Here is a 19,402-nt window from a genome sequence, read left to right as displayed (position 1 = left end):
ACGTATCACTTAGAGCGGTAGTTCTCAAACTTTTCAGCCTGACCAACAGATGTTCCTTCGTATTTTTACGTTATTTAGAAATTGTCATTACATTTGGAAAGTTTAAAATACATATAAATATATAAATCTCTTTTGAAAATTTAGATATTACTTTTTTATGATTATGTGACACACATGACTTCCATATTTAACGCATCGGCATCTGCCTCTTTTTACGGCTTTTTTTTTTTTTACATTGTCGTTACGTCCGTCACGTTAGCGGTGTTTTTACCATCGTTTCTACATCCACCACGTCCCAGAGAAGGTTAAACCAACATCAAACCCAACGTTTGGAGCTTGTAAACTCCACACACCTCTCGTGCAGCACCAGCTGTCTGATGCTGCAGCAGCGTTGATCTTCCCGGCTGGATGAGTGAATTTCTTCACCAGAGTCAATAATCTGCTTCATAATCAGAGTCAGTCATTAGCAGACAGTGATCAGGAAACAAAGACCAGACCTGCCGGCAATTTTACATTTTATCTAATATTTGCGCTCTTCATGCTGCGCGCATCTCCTCCTCTGCCTGACTGGGAGCCTCACGGCGGGAGGCGATTTTCAAACTCTAAAAACTCCCAAACTTTGTCAGCCTGAAGGTTCCACATCTCCACTATCTTCTGGTGTAACGTAGTAACTTCATGAGGGATCATATTTGTAGATGAGACTTGTTAAAGTCAGCAATGAGGCTTCAGTGCTTTTAACGAGTAAGTCCCAACACTGACAACAACGTACTGAAACAATAACCAACATGCATAAACAGACAGATCAGTCCCGCCTACTTACACTGCTGGTCTTTTTTTAAATTCAGTTCAATTCAATTCAATTCATTCAATTCAAATTCATTCAAAGATACTTTATTAATCCCAGAGGGAAATTAGAGTAATACGCAGTAATCGTTGCTTGCCTTTTTCGCCTTATCCTGCATCCTTGCAGCAACCACTTTTGTGCCTCTGGAGTCGGTGTTTGTTTACGTCATGCTGCATTCAGTGTAATTGGAAAAAGGAGTTTCAAGCGCTTAACCTCCGACTTTGTTTTCTTTCTGGCCTTAGTGCGGGGGACGGATCGGGGTTGATCTGGGGGAGACAGACCCCCCCACCACCACCACACTATCTGCGCACCTGCTTGTATCGCAGTCTGGACTTAGGGCAACTCATGTCATTCACAAACCTTTAATAGTTTTTCCAGCATGTATGAGAAGTTTTGCCCCCAAATGATTTAAAGCATTTGAGTAAAGGAGAAAACATATTAAATGAGTTTTTCCAACTCCAGGAAACTGATTTTTGATAAAAGATGTGGTGATTTTTTCCTTAGCAGTGAGAAACTACACAGAGAGTAAGTACATCCTCTGGAAGATGATGCAGATCATGAGGACATGAGAGCAAAGCTCAACTCTGAAGTAAAGGCTTGTGATCTTCCTTCCTTCACTTTGAAGCACAAACTTTAAAGCTGAACTGTAGGAAATTTGCCCCGTAAATCTGTGGCTGACCACTGGTCCCCGTCTTTCTCCAGTCTTGCATTTCCGCTCCTGCAGCATATTCTGAAAACAAAGCAACACGAAGCTCGCTGCATTTAAAGTAGCCCTTTTGACATGTGAGCATTCAGCCGTGCACGGTTCAGATAAATCATTCAATGAAAATCACCGATACTCAGGAGGGTCAAACATTATGAGATGCTGATCCAAATCTGATTTCTAGATGAGGTCAAACCAAGGTCCACTTTTATTAAATTCGTTTCCAGCTCACAGCTAGATTTAATCTCTTCATGCCTCATTTTACTTGACACCAACTGTAGCACAGAGTAAAGATTCCAGATGCCGTTTCAACCAGATGCGGTGCGTAACATGATGGATGCGTTTTAGCCGTTTCAGACCTGAATCGGTCCAAAAGCGTTCCAAGCAGCTGGTCCTGCAAGATCCCAAAGTCAATGGAGAACTGCAAGATCACGCGTGGTTTCACAAGTTCATACAACAACAAGCTAGAAGGATGGCAGGATGTATTTTAAAATGTTTGTGGTTCATTTTTTAGTATTCTATTATTTTGTTACTAGGTAGACGGCTGAAAATCTGTGCAAGTCTTTTATTTTGAAAGTTACTGGATGTTTTACAATGCTCTGGAGTTTGGCTTCCTGTCTGGCCTGATTTGAACTGCTGATCTTGATGCTTTCTGGAAGCACAGCGCAGAAACGCAGCGGCGTGCCACGCTGCTGGAAAGAGGTCTTTTGTCTCTGAGCAGACATTGTTGGACAACAGCAAAATAAATCCAGGTGCAAAAATGTTTTACGGATCATGTGTGATCAGGATATCTTTTAAAATAACCTCAACAAAAGCATGTTTTCTGTCGTCGGATGCAAGAGAAAGTCCCATCCCAAAACCAAAATCTGTTTCCGTTTGCACCCAGACAGAATCAAAACCAACACTTTCGTTCCCTTTTATTACATTTTCCCTGCACTGAGCACAAATGTTGATTATGTAGTAACGTTACGCCCTGCAGGCGGAGCGATAAACAGAAGCAGCCCCGGGGGCAAGCCGTTCGATGCAAACACTCATCTCGCCGAGCATCTACGGGGCAAGAACGAGTCGAATCAAAGCAACGCCGGGGTTTTTATCTTAGCACGCCAGAGCCCAAAAAACAGCTGTTTCCTCTGGCCATGTCACAACGCAGGACGTGCTGGTATCACAGCTGCCTCAGTAATCAGACAGCCAGCAGATGACGGGACATCTGAGGCATTTTGGACTCTAACACGCAACCGGCAGCTCTCTACGATGTGTCTCCTCTTTTTTCTATTTTAATTTTCCCTTGAGTCCTCTCTCTCTCTCTCCTGCCTGCATGCTGCAAACACATGAACACCCATTTATGGATTAAGTCTGCAAGAGGATATTCAAGCCTCGGAGATTATTTGCTAACCTTTCACCCCTCCACACCCAATCTGCTACAGAGTGACAGGCAGAGCTTAAAGACCTCATTTCTCCCCGGCAGCAGGCCGAGCCTCAGCTTGACCTTGGCCGGAAGACAGCTTGAGTCATTAGCATGGGAAATGCTGCTGTGCCTTGTGATCTCACTGGTCACTGCAAACATTAAACACACTGGCACAGCTTCTAAGCTCGCCCTACGGAGGCTTGCACCACCACTGGGGCTAAGCCAAATCTGTTTATAGGCTCACAGATATGGATTCTGACGAGAGATTTGATCTAATAGGAATGAAAAGGACATCGGGAAAAGGTGAAGGAATAAAGGCAGACGTAGAGTGAGATGTGAGCGACACATTTGTGCTAGTGGGAACAGAAAAGGATCATTCTAAAAAAAAACAAGGATTACAAGGTGGCCTTCACTGCCTACGCTCCTCTGGTTTCAGGCTTTGCATCAGTGCCTCACTGCTGAGAGTCATCTCACAAAGGTTTTGGATGGGGGCAGGAAATCAGCAAAGCTTCTCCAATGCACATATCAAGCCATCCCGCCACAGTCCATGCAGAGATCAGCTGTAGGGGTGGAAACAAGAGGTGTGTTTCCACTGTGGGAACTTCGGGGTGCATTCACAGGAACTTCCTGGCGTGTGCGTGTCTCCACTTGACCAACTTTCTGAGTACCTGATCAGAATGGCCGAGAACTTTTGATCAACCCACACTGATTGGTTGCAGCTCAGTAGGAAATGACATCGGCAGACGTCCAAAACGGCCCACAGTAGTAAAATTAGAAGAGTTGCTTATGAAGCAGAAACTCCTGACACAGGCAACACAGCGGAAGTCCCCCGAGAAGACTTAATTCATGGGGCTTTGTTGTCTCACGGGGCGCTGTAAAAAACAGAGCTTCATTTGGTCATTGAACGCCACATTTTACATCACGCAGCTGCTCTCGTGCTCCGATTGGAATAACCTTTGATATACTTGAACAGAATAAAACTTTCAATGTTACTGTAGATGCTTTTTGGCGCTGATCGGTGATATCACTCACTGCAGAAGCAGTCGTGTGACGCTCACGTCTGTGCCAAGTCCTGAAAGGGCAACAGAGACAACAGCTGAGGGGACTGGGACATCTTCTGCTCACTTCTCCCTCCTAGAGTTTACCCTGAAGTTACGACAAAGGAAACACACCTAAGTAGCTCCTAAAATTATATAGATCTTGTTTTAAATGCAACATAAAAATGTGGGTGGACTCTAAACAAAAGCAAATAAAGTTTGCTCATCTCTTCCAGAGCAGCTGGTGAGGTCACATCTCCTAAAGCCTCCCATCATGGTCAGCTCTAACTCCACCAAGCACATACATTTCTGCTACATTAACAGTCGAGTGTGCACCGTCGTGTTTCTACTCCTATCTCCATCTCTGAGCCTGCTGCTTCCCGTTTTCACCTCGCTCTGTTATTAGAGTGAGTTCCACCGGAGCAGAGAGTTCACCCGGAGCAGCGGATTCAAATTCATTAGCGGAATGCTAACACAACCCAGTGTCCCAGTTTGTGTGGTGAGGCACACAGGAGAGCTCTGATTGGTGCTGCAGACGCTCGGAGAGCACGGTGACATCTGTATCGCAAAGTATAACACACACACACACACACACACGCACGCACGCATGCACGCATGCAGAGCAGCTAAATTAATGCAAATAACTGATGTAGAACATTTATTCATTTACCAGGCTGTGTAAAGCAGTCGCAAATTAAGGGAATATTCATATTTAGTTTGCCCTGCAGGAAATTAAGTGCTACACGCCAAAAATCCTAATGTGGCTACAGACACTATTGTCATAACAATACTTATTACTGACTGAAATACACAGACAAACGAGATTCAGTTTAGTTTTGTGCAACTTTAATTGTTTATTCTAAAAAGATATGCAATAAATATGAGGCTGTAGCTAGCAGTTAGCTTAGCTTCATTTAAAGCAGTATTTCTCAATTAGTGGGGCGTGCACCCCTGGGGGTGGGGGTGGGTGGGGGATGGGGGCAGGTGGTTATCTGGGGGTGGGGGCAAGATGCAGGACAATTCATTCTTTTTTAGCATAATTTGTTCTAAATGGAATGCTAAACCACTCCCAGTTGCTAGGTGGCAGCAGCGCTCCAACTAATCAATAAGCTGCTCTTTTAGCCCAGCAGAAGAAGACCGACCAAAAACACACACACACACACACACACACACACACACACACACACACACACACACACACACACACACACACACACACACACAGGTGTCCCAGTGTGCAATGAGAGCGCTGATGGAGGAGCAGGGCCGTGCAGAGACCTTTGAAGGGGCGGGTGCTCAAAGTTAAAAAAGGGGTACATACAGAGCAGTTTTTCAACAGATTCACGATTCAACAAGTTAAAAAATTCAGTTATGAGACCCTCGGTTTCACACAACCTAATGTAAACGAGGAAAAATATGTCAATAATTAAGGTAACGTTATTTCATCAACAATTGTTTTAGTTTTTAAAGCGGACTTATGTTACAACCATATATTTGCCCTGATCTGAATCCAAGTTGTTTGATTTTTGATTATCTTCCAACACTGAGTCCTGTTTTGATACCAGGTGGTGATGCAATGCATTAAAACTGATGTAAAAAATGGAGAAAGTCCCACAGTCATCATCACATACTGGTGATCTCATTGGAGGGGAGTGGTGAGATGCAGCAGTGGCTGGGCTCGGGAACTATTTGGTGGTTTTAACCCCAATCCAAACCCTTAAAGCTGAGTGTCAAGCAGGGAGGTATTGGGACCCATTTTTAAAGTCGTTGGTATGACCCGACCGAGAATCAAACCTGATCTCACAGTCCCAGGGAGGACGCTACCACAAGGCCACTGAGCTGGTCCCAAATTGTCCTTCTGTCTGTATTTGTATTCGAAATTGACTAAAGACAGCTCATCTAAGAGGTGGTAAAATATGAATAAAATAAGTAAAATAAATGCAACCACAGAAAGTTATCCAGCGTGATCTACAGCTATGGTAGCTGAGATTTTTCCTGGCTGTAGAAAATTCCTGATCCAATTCCATAATCTCTGAACACTAAACATGAGAGCTCCGCTACCAACCTAACATCACCCTTTACAGAAGGCCACACACATACACACACACACACACACACACACGCACACAGTCATTTCATACCATTTCCAGAATACTGCACATACTATTTGCCATAACTTTGCTTCATGGTGCTGATCCCGAATATTTACCTAATTATTTATTTCTAGTGTTGTAATAATAACATGAGAGTCAACAATAAAAAACATAATAAACTAATAAAACATATGCAGTTATGCTCACATTCACTTTTACCATCTCTTGGTGGGCAGCAGAACATTTATCACACGTTTAACCCTCTTATGACCATAAATATAACTGGTATTTACTTTTTTCTGGCTGTGAAATAGTACCAAAAAGTGCAAAATGCTTGTAACTCTGCTCCTCTTTTAGGAACAACCTCAGCTTTCAGTGTCTGGTTTATATTTAGTATTTATGTTTATCAAAGTCTGTAAAAATGCAGCTTAAATGAAAAAGAAAAAACGGATTTGAATTCTTTACATTTATTACTAAATAGGAACCTCAAAATGACTTGGTCAGACTATTTCAAATGAACAGTTTAAACTCTGAACTTTGTTTCAAACAGTCAGAAAACAGTGTGAACCCTGCCTCATGTTTATCAGTTTTTTCTGACTGCAGCCCTGTCTGTGACCACAGGCTACCCTCTCATTCACTGGGGTAAACCCCAACGTACAGGCACCAAGATGGGGGACAACTAGTATGCCCACCCCTGCTTGATGCCTCTCAGTGGGAGCAACTCCAGAGTGGTAGAAAGTCCAACCCCTCTCAAGGAAACTGGGTCCAGAGCCAGAGCCATGAGTTGAAGTGAGCCTGGCTATATCTAGTCGGAACCTCTCAACCTCACACACCAACTCAGGCTCCTTCCCCACCAGAGAGGTGACAGAGAGGCGGCTTCTGTAGCCGTGGATCAGATCGCCAAGGTCACCGCCCTCGACCACCACCCGTCACACACTGCACCCGACCCCTATGGCCCCTCCCACGAGTGGTGAGTCCATGGGAATGGGGGGCCACATTTCCTCTTTGGGCTGTGCCCGGCCGGGCTCCATGGGTTAAAGCCCGGCCACCAGGCGCTCGCCAGCGTGCCCCACCTCCAGGCCTGGCTCCAGAGGGGGGCCCCGGTGACCCACATCCGGGCGAGGGAATACGGTTTCCACTTATATAATTCATCATCAGAGGTCCTCGGGCTGCTCTTTGATCCCTCACCTAGGACCTGTTTGCCATGGGTGACCCTACCAGAGGCAGAAAGCCTCAGACAACTTAGCTCCTAGGATCATTGAGACACTCAAACCCCTCCACCATGGTAAGGTAGCAGCCCAGGGGGTATTTGCCATTTATTTGGGCCATATTTGTCGGCATTTTTTAATGGAACCCATTTCTTCTGCAAAAAGGAAAAACCAGGGGAAAGAAAATTCATGATTTCTAAGTATCTACATAGTTAAAAGGTGTGGTTGACTAAAAAAAAAAACATTTTAATGATTATTTCTGATTATTAACCAGTCACTCTGAGTTTTTAAGCAGGCTGAACATGAAAATAGTTTCCTTCACCTATCATCAGCTTAAGCTTCTGGTAGAAAATAGACGCTGAAATGCTCAGATTTGAATATACTCACACTGTGATGTCACACTGTAAATTTGCATTCATGGCCTCGGCCATCTTGGTTCGCGCCTGCCCACGGGAAGGCTTTTTAAAAGTGTGTTGGTGACAGAGACTTTGCAAAATTGCTGAACATGTTCTGTTAGCCAATCAGAAGTGACATTTGTGCATATCAATTAATATTAATGAGCAATCCTGCTGTTTTCAGCCCACCTCTGCACCAGCAAACATCTGCATCTCAGAACAGCATCGCTGCTTTTTTTAATGAATCAAAACGTATTGATTTACACTAGAGAACACTGAAAATGTATTGAATAAATGAGTAAATCACACCTTTAAAAAACAATGCGACATGTTTGATTGCTTTACCTTCATACAGCCAATCACTGAGCCCGTTGAAGATGACACCCTCTTTTCCTGTAGACACCAGACGAATGGAACGGCTCTCCACCTTAGACCGATAGTAGATGTTGTTCTCAAAAATGAATATCTACAAAAGCAAAAGAGAAAACACACAAAATATATTCAAACTGATTAGGAGAGACTCAAAAAATAGTGGAATGTCACTCGGTAACTGAAGATGAGGAGATTCAATAAAATAAATGTAGTTTTGTGGTATTTTTACTATTACAAATAGTTGTTTTTTGTTCATTTCTGCAAATTCAGTGAACATTTGAAGAGAAAATATGATTTATGTTTAAAGGAAGGAAAAACATTAGGCTAACATGTCCTGGCCGTGGAACACTGGACCAGCTCTATACCCTTAGAGGGATCTTAGGGGGAATTTGCCCAAGCAGTCTACATGTGTTTTGTGGATTTGGAGAAGGCGTTTGACCGTGTCCCTCGGGGGGTCCTGTGGGGGGTACTCCGGGAATATGGGGTACCAGGCCCTCTGATACGGGCTGTTAGGTCCCTGTATGACCGGTGTCAGAGCTTGGCCCACATTGCCAGCAGTAAGTCGGGCTCGTTCCCAGTGAGAGTTGGACTCCGCCAAGGCTGCCCTTTGTCACCGATTCTGTTTGTAACCTTTATGGACAGGATTTCTAGGCGCAACCAAGGTGTGGAGGGCATCCATTTTGGTGGCCTGAGGATCAGGTCTCTGCTTTTTGCAGATGATGTGGTCCTGTTGGCTTCATCAGAACGTGATGTTCACCTTTCGCTGGAGCGGTTCACAGCCGAGTGTGAAGCAGCCGGGATGAGAATCAGCTCCTCTAAATATGAGACCATGGTCTTGAGTCAGAATTGGGTAGAATGACTTCTCCAGGTCAGGGATGAGGTCCTGCCCCAAGTGGAGGATTTAAGTATCTCGGGGTCTTGAGTGAGGGAAAATTGGAGCGTGAGATCGATAGGCAGATTGGTGCTGCATCTGCAGTGATGCGGGCATTGTACCGGTCTGTCGTGGTGAAGAGAGAGCTGAGTCAGACGGTAAAGCTCTCGATTTACCGGTCGATCTACGTTCCTAACCTCGACTATGGTCATGAGCTTTGGGTAGTGACCGAAAGAACGAGATCGCGAATACAAGCGGCCAAAATTAGTTTTCTCTTCAGGATGGCTGGGCTCTCTCTTAGAGATAGGGTGAGAAGCTCTGTCATTCGGGAGGGACTCGGAGTAGACCCGCTGCTCCTCCACATCAAGAGGAGCCAGTTGAGGTGGATTGGGCATCTGGTCAGGATGCCTCCTGGACACCTCCCTGGTGAGGTTTTCCGGGCACGTCCAACCAGGAGGAGACCTAAAGGTAGACCCAGGACACGGTGGAGGGACTATGTCTCTCACCCAGCCAGGGAACACCTTGGGATTCCCCCGGAGGAGCTGGCCCAAGTGGCTGGGGAGAGGGAAGTCTGGGGCTACTGCCCCCGCGACCCGACTCTGGATAAGCGGATGAAAATGGATGGATGGATGGATGGATGGAAAACATTAGGCAGGAAAATACTTTATAAAATGCCACATCTGTCCAGAAAGTTCTGTTTGATATCAAACTAGGCATCTTGATTAAAAACCTTGACTTTGAATTAACAGCAAATTTTGGGCCAAGTTTCGGACTTTGTCCCCCTTCCGCAGGCCTGTGGGGCAATGGAGAAAAGTGAAGGTCAGTCTCTTCGTTCCAGAGAATAATGGACCATCATCACCTACAGTAAACAGGGGAAGGTGGGGCTGCTCTCGGGGTGAGAGCTTTTAAAAGTTGAATCCCCAGGATTACGGAAGATGATGACCTAAAGAAAATTATCAAAACTCAGAGTTCTTCAGTAAAATAACGTTCTGTATGCACGGTGGAAAATGACCCAAGGTTTCTATAGAAGAGGCACCTTTACAAGGAAAAAGTAGCAGAACCTGTCACAATTAGTTTCTCTCGGATGCACATGGAGTCCCGGTATAGAAGCCAATCTAGGCCAGAACACAGAGAGGAGACCTGGCCCCGTTCTCTGAGGAAAGGTGGAAATCTGCTTGGAGAATATCTGGAGCGTGGAAAACACAATGTGATGAGTTCTGTTTGTTTGGACAGTGAAAAACAACCCGAATAAGGCCATTTTTTTAGGTTTACAGTGTGATGATTGGCTCTTCTATAGGTTGTTTACTTTTTGTCATTTCTATGCTTTAGCTACTGCTGCAACAATGAAAGTGTTCAAACTACAGATCACATGTATCAACTACTAAAATATTCATCAAAAACAACCGTTAAGATGTGCATTACAGCCCAATGATGTGTTACGATTTTTGCCTGGCAAGTCTAAGACCTAAATTATGTGTATTTTTGTTAAAACGAGTCAGGCTTGTGAACAGAAGCAGAAAAAGGAGGTTGTTTTCTAAGATAAAAACACAAACATCTCAAGCACAAAAACAAATAAATGAATGAATGATTAAATAAATAAAGTGGCTGCACAGTGGCGCAGTGGTTAGCACTGTTGCCTTGCAGCAAAAAGGTGCTGGGTTCAAATCCCAACCAGAGGTCCTTTCTGCAAGGAGTTTGCATGTTCTCCCTGTGCATGCACGGGTTCTCTCTGGGTACTCCAGCTTCCTCCCACAGTCCAAAAACATGACTGTTAGGTTAAATGGTTTCTCTAAAATTGTCTGTGTGTGTGTGTGTGTGTGTGTGTGTGTTTCTGTCCAGAGTGCACCCCGCCTGCGCGCCCAGAGATTGCTGGAGATAAACACCATTTTATCAAACTGCCTGGTATTGTTTTACACGTTACCATACTGAGTCATATCTACTTTTAATGTACTGTTTTGCATTTTTTTGTGTTTCATTTAACATAAAATCATACCCTATAAAATGTAATGTATTGTTTTGCCTCTTATTGTAATGAATAACATTATTTTGCGTTTTACTTTCCCACAGCAGTCTGACGCGTACGTGATGCTTCTTTAATGAAACAGATTGTTTACAGGAGATCTGATGCATCAAACACGGAAAACTAACGCACAACCACAAGAGGGTGTACTGCTCGCACCCCCAGCAGCGTGCACACGTTCCAAATCGAGACTAACGATATTTCCTTTGATTTCATCACATTTGACAATCAATACCACATCACAAGCAGTGGGAATTTAACAAATGTGTCAGTGAACTAATATAGCATGGGAACTCTTTGCAAATGCAGGCTGGAACTCTAAATCTACTCCTGTTTAATTAATAATCAGCCGACATACCGCTGCCATGATGCAACGTAAGGAATTCACTGTCAGAGCGTAGAACAGAAATTGTTCTCCTCGGCGGGTTGGATAAAGTCTGAGTTGCAGCCTCTCTCGCTGTTCAGCTCAAATGTAATACGCGAGTATGGCCTCCCGAGGCTACAGCAAGCATCCATACTAGCGCGTTGGAGATTAGCCGCCCACAGGGAATAAAACCTCCATTCAACGGGGGATTTGCTTTCAGAGATGGAAGGAAAAACTCATAAGAGCCGTCTTTGTGCATTGCTTTTAAATGTGATGCCTTGTGTCATGTCATACATGTTTCAGTAATAGCTCAACATGTGGCGGGACAGCTGTGTTTGTGCATAGACATGTAATAAAACGAGTTTTAATCAAGTGCAAATGGGATTTAAGATAGCAGGTGGGCTGATTTACTCAGAGTACAGCCCGTGTTTGACAGCACCGGTTTTGGCTCGCCTTGTTCCAGCTGGGGTTTCTCTCTTTAACCTCAATCTCCTCCACTGAGGAACCTTCAGGAAGACCAGCTGCTTCATGCTAACACATCTCATCTGGCGGTGATGAAACCCTCCATGACTGATGGCGGAAAACTTGAGGCTACATCAATCCATCAAGTGTGTTAACTAATCCACTGATCAGATAACGGGTAATTAATAGCATTTTGCTGCAGGATGTAATCACTTACATTGTGACTGCCCTGCAAACCTGCACACCAACGCTCATTAATGCTTCGGCAGATTTGATTGTGTGATCTAGAGAGATGGAAAAGTTGCAAAAGCCAATAGTTGCAATTCAAATCATTTTAATTTAAAGATAAACTTGAGTGAATCTTTAGGAGTTTTTACTTCTTCGGGAACTTCTGAAAACTCGTCAGTCAGGCCAAGGAACTCTGAAACACTTCAAATATCCTCTGAACAGAGTTGAGGACTAAGACAAATGTCAAGAGTTTGACAAATCAGTGATTTACTGACTTCGAGTTCTGTGTTTGTGCTTTGTTTTAAATTGTATGCATTGACTGTTTTACTTATTCATGCAGCCTGTTGGCCAGGTCATGTTTGTAAATGAGAGGTGGTTCTCACACAGTTCTCCTGCATTAATAAGGTAATAATCACCAACGCCGGTCTTTGTTTGTCCTTCGCTTAAGTGTTTTCATTGGAAGACAAGAAATAAATGTCCAGATCTACAAATAGTTGTGTTAAAAATCCTTAATGAGCATTTCTATAATTGAACTGCCCTATTATTAACTCGTTCACTGCCAATGACGACTTTTGGTGCATTTTTTTTACTGTGTGGGCGTCGGACGAGCCCCCGCACCGTGAGAACAAACATCCCAGCTCTAAAGCTGATCTTCGTCTGCATACATCACACGTCACATGATCAGGAAGCAGACAATACATGTGTTAGGAGATCGTTTTGGGTCGCTGCTGCTGCAAAAAAAAAAGTGAGGCGCGAACCGGAAAAGCTTCTGCCGATCACAATTCAACAACGGATTATGAAAGAACGGATAACGCTCGAAACGCACAGATTCTTCCTGATGTAAGAGGTGAGTCTCCACTTTGTTTGTTTTGGTGTCGACATCATCCTAGCGCGCAACGTTCTGTCACTCTTAAAAAACAGTAAAAATGGTGAGAAACGCTGGCAGCGAAGGGCTTTACCAGTCAGGAAACGGCTGGCAGCGAATGAGTTAACAAGAACCAAGAGAACTGAGCACATCACTCCTGTTCTTGAATAACTACACTGGTTACCAGTAAACTACAGAATCCATTTCAAAGTGCTTCTACTAGTTTATAAGCAGGTGTGCACATAAGTGGTCCACAGGTGCGCATGCGCTGTCAAAATAAACAATGCGCACCTGAAAAAAAGCTGCAGCACGCATTTGCACACCTAAGATTTTGTGGAGGAAGACAGACATTTCTGGAGCATTTTAAAAATGTCCAAGAAGCACGCTCCATTAAGTAATTATTTTGGTGTTCCTCCGCCTCCAAAAAACCGTCAGACTGAGTCGGAACCGCAAAAGAAAAGAGTATTCGCGGAGAAGTGGCTGCAGGAGGTCGGCTGGCTTCAAACAAACGATGAACGCTCAGAGATGTGGTGCAGATTACGCCGTGAAAATCCCACCCTGGCAGACAAAAACAGCGCCTTTTACACAGGCACTGAAAACTTCAATCATCCAGCGTCTGATAAACATACTAACAGCAGAGAACATCAGAAAGTTGTCCTCTGCTGTGTGTGAACTGGAGGAAGCCAGTCAGGATAGTGAGGAGGATGATGATGATGATGAGGATGAGAATCTGTAGAAATAAAAACAGCATTTATGCCATTTTAAAAACTTCAGTGCTCTGAAATAGCAATTTTATTAAGGGCTTTAAAATTCATTTAATTTGATTTTTGTTATCACAAAAGCAGCTGTTTGCACGTTGTGTTTTACATTCAGACTATTCAGTCATGTTGTTTGAAAATTAGAAGGTTTAAGTTAAGCTGGCAGTATGTACCTGTTGTACTTGTTGTTTTCAGTCAAAATTAAAATATGTTGCATCATCAGCGCGTTACTCTGTCGTGTTCCTATTGTGAGTTGGGTTAAGAATTAAACATGTGAGGACCAAGCAGCAACCATAGGTTCTCCCCTGAGTGCCAACCCAAAAATATTATATGCACCCCTGTTTATAAGTCACTTAGTGGCATGGGGCCAGAATACATGTCGGATCTGAGATCCTCAGGAAACGGTCAGCTGGTAGAACCTCGGGTCAGAACCAAACAGGGTGAAGCTGTTTTAGCTACTTTGCTGCACACAGATGGAATCAGCTTCCTCATGACCACAACTGTGCCCCACCTTTAGTAGCTTTATATCAAAATGCATTCAGCTTCATTTAAGCTTCTGAATGAATGTTTCTTATGTTGCACCTTCTGCGCTGTAACTGCTCAGCTCCGACTTTGTCTTTTTATCCGGATTTTTAAATCTGAAATGGAGTTGTGTATTTAACTTGGTCTGAATGTATTTGTGTGTTTTAATTGTGCTGTCTCGATTTTGATGTTCATGCTATGCTCGCTAATGGAAAGCACTTTGAATTGCCTCTGTGCGTGAAATGTGCTACATAAATAAAGCTGCCTTGCCTATTTGGAGTCTTTAGATAAATCAAACAACATTTAATAAAACCTGTAGAGTTTTCCCATACAAGTTATAAAAACACATTAGAGTTAGAAACCTTTGGTGAATTTAGTACCATTTACATCCTAACAGGATAGTGATGCTAACATTAATTATGTGAATCTTCCACCCAAGTGTAATCAGAGACTTTAAACAATTATTAAACCAATAAAACAACAATTATTTCATCTACACCAGTAGGTGTCCATAGCGTCTCCCTTTGCGGTTTGTTTTTAATTATCACACGCCAGCTCCTCTGACTGAACAGCCAATAGGAAGCCCCTCTGGAGCAGAAATATAATTAGTTTTACCGCCTCCTAAAAGCGTAAACAGGCGGTAAAGGACATGGGTGTTTGTCTGTTTTTTCCCTGCTGCAACGGCTCGTTCATTTCTGCAGGATTCTTGTGACGTTTATTAATATTTTAAAGGTGTTTGTCAGCGAACGTCTGGTGTGAACGGAGAACAGAAGCAGGATGTTACCAGCTGTTGGTCTTGAGGTCCCCAGCCGGCGAACTGCAGCTGAGCGTTTCGCACCTCTGGAGGATTCAGGTTCCACGTCTCCCTGTGGGGTGGGGGTGGGAGCAGAAACACATCAGAACAACCAGCGGTGGAGAAGACCTGAATACAAACGTGATGATGATTTCCAGCAGCTAAAGTGTGGAATGCTCTGAGAAGCACGTGTGAGCGTAAATACCAGCGCCGCGTAGCAGCGTGAGCTCTACTTATCCCCGCAGACTGCAGGAGAAACAGACTTCGTGTTTTCATAACGCTGTGGAAGAGCGGTCGCCTGCTGGGATTTATTTATTTACTTATTCTGAGGGGAGATTGCCACTGGGTGGCAGCACATAAACATTTTGAGCTAAAATCATCTAAAAGACCTGCAGGTAAATTAAAATAGGCCATGCAACAGTTTAAAGAGCAAGTCACCCCCTACCAGAGTCTTACTCTACACCCACTTCATGTTTGAAAAAATGCAACAAATGATGTTGCCTGGCAGACCGAGAGGGCGGAGCCACTAACAAAATACACACACACAGGCTCACAACGACATTGTGACATCATAATGTACCATCTAATGTCATTGTGTACTTCTTAGCCAATAGCGATGACCGATTAAATTCAAATGTAGTGCAGAGTTTTCACCTGACGACGGCGCAACGCTGACAGTTTTAGGCAGAATATCTTAATTTTAACTAAAATGCTCTAAAGTACCAAATTATTGACTACACGTGTCTACAGCACAATTAGACATTAATTTGTATAGTTTATCAGCAAAAAATACTTGGTTTGGGGGTGACTTGCTCTTTAACTATAAAGGTGCTGAAAGCATCATCTGCTTGTGTTTTAATTAATGCACTGCAAGTCTTTTCAGGTGTACGCCCGTCAGTCGTCACACCAACAACCAGCGATGAAAAAGACAGAATTTCTAAGGATTAAATTACTTAAAAATGTATGTTTTGAGCAAAAACAATTTGCTGATTGTTTAAAAATAAGCAACTTTTCAAGTGTTGAGTTAGACTGACTTCGTACATGTAATCTAGTGACGCTTCAAACACAGGTTTTGTGCAAAAAGAATGGGTGAAAGTCCTCTAACAGAGATCTGAAAGTGTCTCAGTGGGCTGCCAGTTATCAGACTTGACATGCAGGGTGCTACAAAGTTCTGCAGGGTGCCAACGCTTTTGCATCAGACTTCCTTTTCTTGTTTTCTGAAACAAAAAGAAGCATAAAAAAGACTTGCTTCAAATATTAAGAGACATGTGTGATTGTTAAGTTTGTCCCTTTAAAGGAGTGAAACACTCCTTTAATCAATGCATTTGCAGTGGTCTCTGGTAGGAACGGATGCCCTGTAGGTCATTTTTGGGGGGGAACATATACTGGTGCACCATTTCTTAGACCTAAAAGTGTCACGTTCTGCCCCTGCCTGCGTCTCTCTCCTGCCCTGATCAGCCCTTATTGTTTTCACCTGTCCCTTGTTTACCTGCCCATGTGTTCCTGATTTCCCTGTGTATTTATACCTCCCTCCTTGTGCCAGTCTTTGTCAGATCATTGTTTGTGTTGCTGTCAGTGTGTTACTTTGTCAGTCTCTCGTTCCTAGCTCTAGTGTTTCTTGGTTCTTCTCGTGGTTTCAGTGGTTTTTGATCACTAGTTTATATTTTTGGACATTTTGGATTACTGGATTCTGCCCTTTGGATTTATTTTTGTTTTGGACTCATCCTGCAAAATAAAGGATTTTCTTATATTTCATCTCCTGCCTCTTGTCATCCTGGGTTCTGCATTTTGGGTCCTACCATCCGCAATCGTGACAAAAAAGTGAGCCACATCACAACTGAGCTTCAGACGACGGGTTTTGGGACATCTCGCCCCGGATTCGATAACAGCAACACGACTATTGACTCAATTTGCTCTGCACCGCTGATGTTTCAGCTCCACAAATAACACAAGCCTGAAGGAGTTCTGCTATGTGGTGGAGCTGCTAATGCTAAGGGCAAGCTTAAACTAGCCGAGACGTAATCTGCTGATTTCCGGACAGCCTTCACCGCTGTGTCGAAAAGGGTTAGTCCATAAAAGTGTGACGTAAATCTGTCAGGCTTTTCACATCCTAGAGTTTCACTGTCTATTTTCTGTCAGAAGCTGATGCAGGAGATGGGTGTAGGAGACTGTTTTCATGCTCAGCCTGCATGAAAAACTCAGAGAGACCCATTAGAATCAGAAATAATCATTAAAAATATTGTGATGGGCAGAAGACGGAAGCTGCCGGGCTCTGAGGGTGTGGCGATTGGACACCAGCTGGTCCTCGTTATCCATAACGAGGCCAGGGAGGATAAAAAGGTGACAGGTCTGCTGAGAGGTGTGCGTGGTCGACCTGTCATTGTGGCATCGGACTTTGGGGGGTGGGGTCGTTCGCAGCCGGTTAGGGCTGCCGGCGACGAAGATAGCTAAACAGGTGTTTAGAGTTCCAGCGTCAGGAGGGAAGGCTGGTCGCCTTCTTTAGGCAGCTAGGGCTGGGCTTAGGTGGTGCCAAGACCACGCCGACATCTGCCGCTACGGACTCTGGCAGTGGATTTACTGGTGGATGTATCCGCCGTCCTCGCAAGCTACACCCCGGGAAGTTGGATGGCGTTGGAAGCTCAGACCCCGGGGACGGGGGTCACCACATCTGAGACAGCTAAGTACTGCTGCTTGTGTGACTCATGCTGGACTGTTGGTTTTAGAAGAGAGGGCTTGGGCCATGGTGTTTTATCGTTGTATCTTATTGAGTGTGCAATAAAGCGTGTCTTTTATAAGTCGTTGCCTACTGGTGGTGTTTTCAGGTTCTGTCTGGAGGGCAAGATATTCTGCCCGTGCTGCCCACAGCTACTTTCATTACAATATTTTCTCAGTGTTCCACATCTTTGTGCTTGTGAAGCGCCTTGTGGTTTTTATCTCGAGAGGTGCTATTTAAAATATTATTTCAGTTTTTTATGCATTGACCCATTTAAAAAAAAGCAATGGATGCAGAAGTTTAAAAAAATGGGAAAAATAATGCATTGGATTCAAAGTGATAATCAAATTCAGCTTCAGTTGCTCTTTATTTAGAAAAAATAAATGTATTTTTCTTCCTAATTCTTGTTTCAGTGTTTCGTAACATAACGATTGTGTCTCACTCTAACCGAAAGTCTGCTCTTGGAGGGCTAACGCAGAGAAGAGAATTAGACGAGGATAAAATCTGCAGGAATTACGACGACTGGAATTTGAGGGCATGGATTATCTGATAACCTGGCTTTCCAGGCAGAGTTTGTTGAGGCTCGGAGCTCAACAATAAAGTTGAGGTGAGACACTTTGCGGGACGCTGAGAGGAAACGCGGATTAGATCCCTTCAGAGAAGGTCAGGCGAGATTTTCCAGGATAACGCAATCAAAATGTAACCGGAGCGCCGCACTTACGGAGTTTCCAGACTGCAGATGATGTAGAAAGCTGTGTAGGAGTACTGGTACACCTGGAAGGAGAGATGGCAAAGAGAATTATTCAATTTACCTTACCTAAATTAATTTTATTCACATTAGTTTGCGTTTTCTGTTGTTTACTTGAATTTAACCCTACTGAGATTACAGGGAAAGAGAATGTTTTCTGTCAAATTAAAGGAAAACGCAAACAGGATTAAAGCTGATGGCAGAGAAGTCTTGGAAACTCAAAGTTAAAGAGATGTTAATGAGAACAGAAAAATATAGAATAAACAAGGAAATTGTTGAAAATCAACATAAAACAGTAAAATAAGGTTAGCTTGGGCTCTAAAGCAAAAACAATACATTTTTAAAACCATTTACACTTCCATCACAGAGTAGCTAAAGCTGATTTACATACTTAAACATTTCTCCTGTGTTTGCTTTCAGGTCAGAACTTAAAGCTGTTCAGTTCCACCTGCAGATCCAGGTGATAACCACCAAAGCTGTCAGATGCAATGATCATTTCAATAGAACCGGTCTGACAACATGAAATAGGCTAAAAGATGTCAAAAAGCAACATGCCGTGCTTCTTTCTAAAGGAATTCAAGAAGTCAGAACAACACGTAAAGCAATGCAGGTCTCACTAGGTCAAGGTCAGGGTCAACGTTCATAATTCAATAGGAGGGGGGAGGGTGGGGGTGGGGGGGTCTATGAATGAAGTTTGTGTTGATCAAGAAGAAATAACTAAGTTGCAAGGGAGGGTTAGGGTTAGGGTGCCCCTGTGACCCGAACTCAGATGAAAAGGAGAATGAGCGCTAGGTGTTGTGGACTGGTGAGACAAAAGTATAACGCTTTGGAAAGTGTGTTTTGTCCTGGAGTAAAACTAACACTGCATTTCAAAAAAATAGCATCACACCAGCAGTCAAGCATGGTGGCAGGTGTGTGATGGAGGAGCAGCGGATCTACTCCGAGCCCCTCCTGGATGACGGACCTTCTAACCCAACAGGGAGCTCAAGTAACGCCCATCT

At 43.7% G+C, this 19,402-nt stretch overlaps 1 protein-coding gene across 6 annotated transcripts in view; it reads right to left on the bottom strand.

The window, feature by feature from the left end:
* Positions 1–19,402, bottom strand: part of LOC107383076 (A-type potassium channel modulatory protein DPP6) — a 371,266-nt gene that overhangs the window by 58,989 nt on the left and 292,875 nt on the right. For all 6 annotated transcript variants that reach the window (XM_054751024.2, XM_015955500.3, XM_054751025.2 and 3 more), the window contains 3 exons: positions 18,375–18,427; positions 14,932–15,013; positions 8,031–8,151 (listed from right to left, as the gene is read on the bottom strand). In XM_054751024.2, the coding sequence (XP_054606999.2) occupies positions 8,031–8,151; positions 14,932–15,013; positions 18,375–18,427 (256 nt within the window). The remainder of the gene's footprint in view (positions 1–8,030; positions 8,152–14,931; positions 15,014–18,374; positions 18,428–19,402) is intronic.

The sequence above is a fragment of the Nothobranchius furzeri genome, chromosome 7 (assembly GCF_043380555.1).
Source record: "Nothobranchius furzeri strain GRZ-AD chromosome 7, NfurGRZ-RIMD1, whole genome shotgun sequence".
Classification (NCBI taxonomy): Eukaryota; Metazoa; Chordata; class Actinopteri; order Cyprinodontiformes; family Nothobranchiidae; genus Nothobranchius; species Nothobranchius furzeri.
This window is presented reverse-complemented; position numbering and strand designations above follow the sequence as displayed.